The sequence below is a fragment of the Alosa alosa genome, chromosome 1, assembly GCF_017589495.1.
Source record: "Alosa alosa isolate M-15738 ecotype Scorff River chromosome 1, AALO_Geno_1.1, whole genome shotgun sequence".
NCBI lineage: Eukaryota > Metazoa > Chordata > Actinopteri > Clupeiformes > Clupeidae > Alosa > Alosa alosa.
This window is the reverse complement of record NC_063189.1, coordinates 20,601,137-20,611,136: the sequence shown is the minus strand read 5'-3', so window position 1 is coordinate 20,611,136 and position 10,000 is coordinate 20,601,137. Positions and strand designations below refer to the sequence as shown.

The following is a 10,000-nucleotide window of genomic DNA, read 5'->3' as shown; positions in this document are numbered from 1 at the left end:
GCAGGCTCTGATCTACCCCATCTCCTGCACCACGCCACACAACTTCGAGGTGTGGACGGCCACCACGCCCACCTACTGCTACGAGTGCGAGGGCCTGCTATGGGGCATCGCCCGCCAGGGCATGCGCTGCTCCGAGTGCGGCGTCAAGTGCCACGACAAGTGCCAGGACCTGCTCAACGCAGACTGCCTACAGAGTGAGTAGAGGGGGGGGGGGGGGTGAGAGAGAGAGATGGAGAGAGGGATGAGAGACAGAGAGAAAAGGGTTAGATGGAAAGAGGGAATGAGAGAAAGAGAGAAGTGAGTACCTACAGAAGAGAGATAGGGATCAGATGAGTCCATATTTAAGAGAGATAGGGATCAGATGAGTCCATATTTAAGAGAGATAGGGATCAGATGAGTCCATATTTAAGAGAGATAGGGCTCAGATGTCCATATTTAAGAGAGATAGGGCTCAGATGAGTCCATATTTAAGAGAGATAGGGCTCAGATGTCCATATTTAAGAGAGATAGGGCTCAGATGTCCATATTTAAGAGAGATAGGGCTCAGATGAGTCCATATTTAAGAGAGATAGGGCTCAGATGTCCATATTTAAGAGAGATAGGGCTCAGATGTCCATATTTGCTCCAACGTTGTCAACTCTTTACATTTCCCTTTGCTTCAACTCTTCTTTCCATTTTCCTTTTCTCTTTCATACTTTTTCTTTATCCCACTCCTTATCTTCTTCTCATTTATTCTTTCCCTCTTTCTATCTCCCCTCCTCTCTCTCTCACTCCCTCTCTCCCTCCTTACCTCCACCCTTCCCTCTCTGTCTTCCTCTCCCTCTCTGTCTTCCTCTCCCTCTCTCTCCACCTCTCCATATTCTCGTTCCAGGAGCAGCGGAGAAGAGTTCTAAGCACGGTGCGGAGGACCGGACACAGAACATCATCATGGTTCTGAAGGACCGCATGAAGATCCGCGAGCGGAACAAGCCGGAGATCTTCGAGCTCATTCAGGAGGTGTTCGCCGTGGAGAAGGGAATCCATGGAGCGCAAATGAAAACAACCAAACAGAGTGTGCTCGATGGGACCTCCAAGTGGTCCGCCAAGATCAGCATCACAGGTGTGTGTGTGTGTGCGCATGTGTGCCTGTGGGTGTAGGTGTGGGTGTGTGTACTGTATGCATGTATGTCTGTGTGTTTTCTGTGTGTGTGTGTGTGTGTGTGTGTGTGTGTGTGTGTGTGTCTGTGTGTGTGTGTGTGTGTGTGTGTGTGTGTATTTGTGTGTGTGTGTGCGTTTAACCCGTCTCTGTGCTGTGCTGTGTCAGTGGCGTGTGCGCAGGGTCTGCAGGCGAAGGATAAGACCGGCTCCAGTGACCCCTATGTGACCGTACAGGTGGGCAAGACCAAGAAGAGGACCAAGACCATCTACGGCAACCTCAATCCAGTCTGGGATGAGAGCTTCCATTTGTGAGTTATCTTAAACACACACACACACACACACACACACACACACACACACACACACACACACACACACCACACACACACATACACACACACACACACACTAACACACAAACAGACACCTAAAATAGAAACATACACCCAGGTGCAGCATAAACCCAGACTTTAAACACACACACAAATAGTAAAACAGTGCTTCATTTCACTGTTAGAATGTGGTGTCAAAATAAATGTGGCAGGAGTTTGCTCTCAACTAAGAATGTGTGTGTGTGTGTGTGTGTGTGTTTTTTATTATTGTACACCACCAGTGATTACCCATAACTTCGTCGACCGTATAAAAGTGCGTGTGTTGGAACGAGGGGCGATGACTTATCAAGTCCGTGTGAAACAGCGCTTCAGAGTCTGACGACTTCCTGGGTCAGACCATCATCGAGGTGCGCACCCTCAGCGGAGAGATGGACGTCTGGTACAACCTTGGTGAGTGCCACGGAGAGAGGGGGGGGGAGAGAGAAAGAGAGAGGGAGAGAGAGGGAGAGGGAGAGGGGGACATTTAAAACTCCTTTATTAAACCATTATTACACATTATCATAGTGTTACATCAGTATCCCGAAACCCACAAGGATTGTACATCCTCCCAATATTGAATGAGATGCCCCTCACACCTATGAGAGAGAGAGGGAGGAGGGGAGGGGGTAAGACAAGATGAGAGAGAGGAACAAAAAAGAGACAAGTCTTGACCTCTCATTATCATTCTACTGCTGTTTGAAAAGGAATAAAGAGGGCATGTAAATTAAGAGGAACCATGTAAAGTAAGAGGGGCAAGGTAGAAATAAGAAGGGAACATGTAGAGTAAGAAGGGGCATGTAAGTGGGAAGGGGCATGTAGAAATAAGAGAGGGGCATGTAAAGTGAGAGGGCAGGTATAGGAGTAAGAGAGCATGTCTATAAGGTAAAGAGGAGCAGATAGAGAGTAAAGAAGGGGCCACGTAAATAGAAGATGGAGCATATAGAAGAGCTGAAGAAGGAGCAGGTAGAAGAAGGAGGCTACTCTCTGAAAGAACCTCTCAGAGTAGAAGAACATGTAGAAATGAAGAGCAAGGTAAAATAGAAGAGTATATATAAAATAAAGAAGAGAACTTAGGTAAATAAGAAGAGAACACCTCGAAATCTAGAAAGGAACATATAGAGTAAGAGAGGGGCATATAGAGGGGCATGTAGAGTAAGAGAGGGGCATGTAGAGTAAGAGAGGGGCATATAGAGGGGCATGTAGAGTAAGAGGGGCATGTAGAGTAAGAGAGGGGCATGTAGAGTAAGAGAGGGGCATGTAGAGTAAGAGAGGGGCATGTAGAGTAAGAGAGGGGCATATGGGGCATGTAGAGTAAGAGAGGGGCATGTAGAGTAAGAGAGGGGCATATAGAGGGGCATGTAGAGTAAGAGGGGCATGTAGAGTAAGAGAGGGGCATGTAGAGTAAGAGAGGGGCATGTAGAGTAAGAGAGGGGCATGTAGAGTGAGAGGGGCATGTAGAGTAAGAGAGGGGCATATAGAGTAAGAGAGGGGCATATAGAGGGGCATGTAGAGTAAGAGAGGGGCATGTAGAGTAAAGAGGGGCATGTAGAGTAAGAGAGGGGCATATAGAGGGGCATGTAGAGTAAGAGAGGGGCATGTAGAGGAAGAGAGGGGCATGTAGAGTAAGAGAGGGGCATGTAGAGTAAGAGAGGGGCATGTAGAGTAAGAGGGGCATGTAGAGTAAGAGGGGCATGTAGAGTAAGAGAGGGGCATGTAGAGTAAGAGAGGGGCATGTAGAGCTGAAGAGAGGGGCATGTAGAGTAAGAGGGGCATGTAGAGCTGAAGAGAGGGGCAGGTAGAGTGAGAGGGCATGTGGGAGTAAGAGGACATGTAGGGAGGTAAGAGGGGCATATAGGAATAAAGAGGGGGCATATAGAGGGGCATGTAGATAGAGGGGCAGTAGTAGAGTAAAAGAGGGGCATATATAAATAGGGGGCATATGGGGGCATGTATATAGGGGGCATGTAAAGAACATATCAAATAAAAGGGGGCATATAACATGTAAAGTAAAGGGGGCATGTAGAGTGAGAGGGGCATGTAGAGTAAGAGATGGGCATGTAGAGTAAGAGAGGGGCATATAGAGGGGCATATGGGGGCATATAGTAGGGGGCATGTAAAAGTGAGAAGGGGCATGTAAGAGTAAGAGAAGGGCATATAGGGGCATGTATGTAAATAAAAGAGGGGCATGTAAATTAAGAGGAGGGGCATGTAAGAACATAGAGGGGCATGTAGGAGACATGTGACTGAAGGGGGCATGTAGATGGGGGCATGTGTAGGAGGCTGAACAGAGGGGCATGTAAAGAGAGGGGCATGTATGGGAGGATAGAGAGGGGCAGAGTAGAGGGGCAACTAAAAGAGAGGCTACAAGTAATGTAGGGGTAGGGAGGCATGTAGAGTAAGAGGGGCATCTTAAGAGTAAAGAAGGGCATGTAAGGGCTGAAGAAGGTGTGAATAAGGAACAGGAATAAAGATAAGATGAAGATAGGGACTTGTGACTCTATCCCCAGGAACCATTACTGGCTAATACACAATTACATTCTGTGTATATGTATTTATGTGTGTGTGTGTGTGTGTGTGTGTGTGTTTCAGATAAGCGTACTGATAAGTCAGCTGTGTCTGGAGCAATCAGGATGCACATCAATGTGGAGATCAAAGGAGAAGAGACTGTGTCCCCCTACCATGTGCAGTACACATGTCTACATGAGGTATGAGGAGAGACTGTGTGTGTGTGTGTGTGTGTGTGTGTGTGTGTGTGTGTGTGTTACGTGACCATAAATCATAAAGAATGGTTCAACATAACATAAGAAAAGTCGACGTAGTGAAAAGTTAACAAATTTAATAAAGTAAAGCTCCCAGACAGACGGAATAACGTGGCGGTGAAAATAATACAAAAATGTAAAAGAAACCCTTGGACTTACTGACTTAGATGGTATTAACAGAGACGGTTGATAAATATATATCATATATATATATATCATATATATCATCAATATATATCATATATATCATCCTTAATATACATATATAGCATAATATATATATGTATATTAAGGATCTTTGGTATTAACTTTCTACTCGCGTTTGAAAACAAAATACAGAAAAGTTTGTGAGTCTTCCGGTGTCTTCCTTGCCTACTCTAACTAAACCTATAATACAAAAGTGTCACCCTGTCACCAAGCCACCGCCAACGCAAGTACCATAAACTATAATATAAATTAAAATAATTAAGCCATGTGATTAACTTTACGAGTAAGTGTTAACACAAATAACAAAGTGCCGACGAAAGCACGTCTCGACAAAGCGCCCAGGAACAAGGAAGTGCGGCGAGGGGATGGGAGAGGCTGACAGGATGGATTGGAGGCGGCTTATATAGCAGGAGGACCAGCCCCCCTGAATCCAGCGTCAAGACTTTGGCTACCTGCAGAAACAGAACACAAAAAAGCACAAGCACCGTTCTACTCCCCCTACAGGTGGAACAACGTGTGTGTGTGTGTGTGTGTGTGTGTGTGTGTGTGTGTGTGTGTGTGTGTGTCTGTCTGTCTGTCTGTCTGTCTGTCTCTGTGTGTGTGTGTGTGCATGTAAGCATATGCAGTGCACATATTTACATGAGGTACTAGGAGTGTGTGTATGTGTGTGTGTGTGTGTGTGTGTGTGTGGTGTGTGTGTGTGTGTGTGTGTGTGTATGTGTGTGTGTGCGCGTGTGTATGTCCACTAAATTTCTGAACTAACTTCCACTTTCTCCTCCTCTCTCTCCCTCCCTCCTCCTTTTCTCCTCCTCTCCTCTCCTCTCTTCCTCCTATCACCCCCTCTCCTCCTCCTCCTCCTCTTTTCTGCAGCACATCTTCCACTACATGACGGAGGAGAAGAATGCTGGGGCAGTGGTCATCCCAGGCGCCTGGGCTTACGATGGCCTGGAAGGTGTACTCAGCAGACGCACACAGGAGATTGTGGGGCTTGGTTAAGCCATGCTTTTCTGATGTAGGAGTCCATCTACCAGGCCATGATGGGATCTCTGTCTCTCTCTCTCTCTCTCTCTCTCTCTGTTTTGCTCCCTGGTCCCATCGACCTGCTCTCATTCCTCTGACAATACTTCAATATCTCACCCATTGACACAAGTAGGGATGGGCATCGTTGAGAAATTATCGATATCGATGCCGTTGTCGATTCTGCTTGTTGATGCGATTCCTTATCGATTCCCATATCGATTCCTGTACCATTTGCTGAACACTTTGGCTTTGAGAGTTGTTGGCTTTTAATGTCTAATTTAAAGTGGTTTTAGAGAATGAATATCAAGTGTGCAATAACAACGACGAAGTTGAATACTTTAAATTTCTAAAAAAAAGTAAACATTTCTAAAACAAAGCTTTGTATTAATCGATTAGTGGAATGGATTAACGTTTGGATATTAATGTGCGATTCGATGGATTGGAACATTTGGAACCGGTTCCTTACCGATTCCCAAGCCTAGACACAAGTATGGACCTGAGAGTTCAGTACGAACTATCCAGAGACTCTAAATACTAAGTCAGGTTTTGCTGTAACACAGTCGATCCTCATGTGAGATGACAGTACCACATCTGTTTTTAATGTCAGGCCTGTGTGTTCAGAGCCCCATTGGATGGGCGTACCTGGAGTAAATGTTGTGGTCACTCCTCGAGCCGCAGTTAGTTCCAGGGCTGGACACTAATTACTGCTCCTCTACTGTTAGAGTGATTTAGCACCAGCCACTCTCACTACTCATCTTAACAGCACAAAATGGAACAAATTCCATGATATTTATATCCACAAAGGGGTATGCACTACACACACATACGCACACACACTCTCATACACACATATACTGTACACACTTATACATACACACATTCACACACACACATGCATGCACGCACACACACACACACATTCACACAAATGTATTGTTGCTCAGTGTGTATTCAACCTTGGCCAGCACAAGAGCAAGGGAAAGCAAGCGAGGGACAGAGAGAGATAGAGAGAAAGAGAGAAAGAGAGAGAGAGAGAGAGAGAGAGAGAAAGGGACAGAGAGAGAGAGATGGGGAGGTGGGGAGAGAGAGGCTAATGTCATTACTGTGAGTTAATAGGCTAATTAATTTCCTGTAAGATGTACACCTCAGACATAATTGTGGTTCATTGACTCAAATAGTTACCACAGCAACAGGAAGCAGGGCAGTGAACGCACTGTAGGTCACCTGAAGCAAGAACACACACACACACACACATAGACCAGGGCTGCCCAATGAACAAGCAGTAGATGGATCTGTTGAAAGTGGGACCCTTCTGTCTGTGTCAGCGTAGAAAAGGGCATTATGCTGCCTTTGCTGTTTTGTTGACTGACATGTAATAGTTCCCTAGATCCTACCCACATCTAACCTGTGTGTGTGTGTGTGTGTGTGTGTGTGTGTGTGTGTGTTTCTCCCTCTCAGTCATTTTGCGTGCCTGTCATCTAAGTACATGTGCCCGGGTGTCCCTGCGGTCATGAGCACGCTACTGGCCAACATCAATGCCTACTACGCCCACACCACCCAGTCCTCCAACAATGTCTCTGCCTCCGACCGCTTCGCTGCGTCCAACTTCGGGGTCAGTGCACCTCCGGTGTCCTCTCAATCACACAGACACGCACACACACACGCACACACACACACACACACACACACACACACACACACACACACACACACACACACACACACACACACACATATGCACACAGGCACATTCAACTACATTACACATGGAGTAGAGAGTTCATTTAAGTGTGTCCTATTGGGACTTATGTGTTTACATTATGCTTTGATGGATACATCTGTGTTTGTCTGTGTGAGTGTGTGTGTGTGTGTGTGTGTGTGTGTGTGTGTGTGTGTGTGCTGCCTGTGTGTGTAAACACCTGTGCGTGTGTTTCTGTTTACAGAAAGAGAGGTTTGTGAAGCTCCTGGATCAACTGCACAACTCCCTGAGGATTGACCTCTCCATGTACAGGGTAGGCCACTGATCCTCCCTCTAAGGCCTCTCGCAAGTGTCCTTCAAAAAAAGACTCACACTCATGCATTGATCCACATACAGTAGTCTTCTGTACAGTGTAGGCTGCTGAGCCGCCTTCTAAGGCCTCTAAGGCTGCTTCTTAAAGCAGCGGTAGTGTCCTTTAAACAGTGTTTCCCATACATTGACTTATTTGTGGCGGCCCACCACAATTTCAACATTGACCACCACACAATGATTATCAATGTTGTACTATTTCAATTGTATGGAATTCTTTCATTGTAGAGCTATGTGCACCTTTGTAAAGCCTCTCCTTGTTTCTCTGTCTGTCAACGAACCTACATGCATGTTGAAAGGCAACATTAATAATCCTGCAAGGTATAGAAGATGGCAGTATCTATGCAACCTGTTTATTTTATTGAATCATTCACAATTATTCTCTCTCTTTCTCTCTCTTTCTCTCTCTTTATCTCACTCTCTCTCTCCCTCTCCATCTCTGTCTCTCTCTCCCTCAGAATAATTTCCCTGCCAGTAGTCCAGAGAGACTGCAGGATCTGAAGTCCACAGTAGACCTGCTGACCAGTATCACCTTCTTCAGGATGAAGGTAACACAAACACACACAGACACACACACACACACACACACACACACACACACAGACCAGCATTACCCCTACTTCTGTTTGTGTTACTTTCTGAAGGTACTACAAACACACAAACACACACACACACACACACACACACACACACACACACACACACATACACACACACACAGACACACACACAGACACACACCAGCATTACCTTGCTGTGACAGGAGGGCTGCACCCAGCTGTGAATGCCTCAGTTCATTACACTGGCCCGGTATTAATAAATGACCTCATGTTTCTTTATGTTTATGGTGCTTCTGCACAAATCTGATTTAACACTGTAGCAGTATAACTTCAAATTGATTACATGGGTGTTCCAGGTTTTGATATGTGTTTCCATGATTGCCCCCTCTCCCAAAAACACACACACACACACACACACACACACACAGGTCCAGGAGCTGCAGAGTCCCCCAAGGGCGAGCCAGGTGGTAAAGGACTGTGTGAAGGCCTGTCTCAACTCCACCTACGAGTACATCTTCAACAACTGCCACGAGCTTTACGGCCGGGAGTACCAGACCGACCCGGTGAGACACACTACAGCAGCCCAGCACTCACACACACACAGTGTTCACTCACTCACACTACAGCAGCCCAGCACTCACACACACACAGTGTTCACTCACTCACTCACTCACACTACAGCAGCACAGCACTCAAAAACAGTGTTCACTCACTCACTCACTCACTCCATGGGTACTAGCATCGCTCACTAGCACATCTCTTAAGGCGCTAAAACCCATGGGTACTAACATCTCTCACTACCACATCTCTTAAGGTGTTGGGTAATAGCATCTCTCACTAGCACATCTCTTAAGGCGTTGGGTACTAGCATATTCACTAGCACATCTCTTAAGGCGCTAAAACCCATGGGTACTAGCATCTCTCACTAGCACATCTCTTAAAGGGATATTCCACCATTTGGGGAATTAGGCTCATTTCCACCTCCCCAAGTTAAACAATTGATTTTTACCTTTCTCTAGTTCATCCAGCCGTTCTGTGAGTCTGGCGATACCACTTTTAGCTCCAGCCTAGCATAGATCATTGAATCGAATTCGACCATTAGTATCTCGCCTTCTAGCATCACGCTTAAAAGTGACAAGATTTCCGGTAATTTTCCTATTTGAAACTTGTCTCTTCTCAAGTTAGAAAGTGTAATAAGACTAACGGAAAATGAAACATGCTGATTTTACATGGAACTATACTCTCATTCCGGCGTAATAATCAAGGAACGTTGGTTGTACCATGGGCGCAGCAGCACAATATCACGCAGCACCTGAAAATAGTCCCCGAAGGCTGTAACTTCCAGCAAAGTTTGAGCTGCAGCAGATTATTACGCCGGAATGAGAGTATAGTAGTAAAATGAGCGCACTATTTAGTAAAACGTGCACACGATTTAGTTTTTTTACAATTTAGTAAAATGAGTGCACAATTTACTAAAATGAGCGTGCATTCTCTCGATACACAAAAATATCTTGCAATGACACATCCTGGGCTCCGTATCTGACACACATGCTTTGAAGAGTTTTTTTTTCCTGGTCTGTTTTGCTAAGTCTCTCTCAGGTTTTTTGGAGTGACTGTTTAGTAGTAGTAAACTCACGGTCTGCTTAAAATAGGAGGCTTGCGCTAGCAGGTCACCTCCTTCCTAGTTTTTCATCTGCAGTTATCTAAAACCTGCTCTGGTAGAGTTAGCGCTTCCAGCGCATCGATTCCCAGGACTACAAACAAAGTGTTGCCACCGTAGTGTCTCGTTTGTGTGTTGCGATGGCGATGTTGCACCTGAGGCCTGAACAGGTCCTGCTGAGGTGGGAGAACAGGCTTGAGTGGGTCCTTCTAAATGAG

The 10,000-nt window shown here is 45.8% G+C and overlaps 1 protein-coding gene across 1 annotated transcript in view; it reads left to right on the top strand.

Annotated features, from left to right (window-relative positions):
* Positions 1 to 10,000, top strand: part of LOC125295934 (protein unc-13 homolog A-like) — a 76,734-nt gene that overhangs the window by 44,647 nt on the left and 22,087 nt on the right. Inside the window, 13 exon segments of the mRNA XM_048245552.1 lie at positions 1 to 194; positions 872 to 1,099; positions 1,304 to 1,445; positions 1,701 to 1,705; positions 1,784 to 1,838; positions 1,840 to 1,919; positions 4,098 to 4,213; positions 5,345 to 5,428; positions 5,491 to 5,511; positions 6,951 to 7,106; positions 7,438 to 7,506; positions 8,021 to 8,110; positions 8,551 to 8,685. The exon segment at positions 1 to 194 is cut by the window's left edge and continues 26 nt beyond it. Of these exon segments, the coding sequence (XP_048101509.1) occupies positions 1 to 194; positions 872 to 1,099; positions 1,304 to 1,445; positions 1,701 to 1,705; positions 1,784 to 1,838; positions 1,840 to 1,919; positions 4,098 to 4,213; positions 5,345 to 5,428; positions 5,491 to 5,511; positions 6,951 to 7,106; positions 7,438 to 7,506; positions 8,021 to 8,110; positions 8,551 to 8,685 (1,375 nt within the window).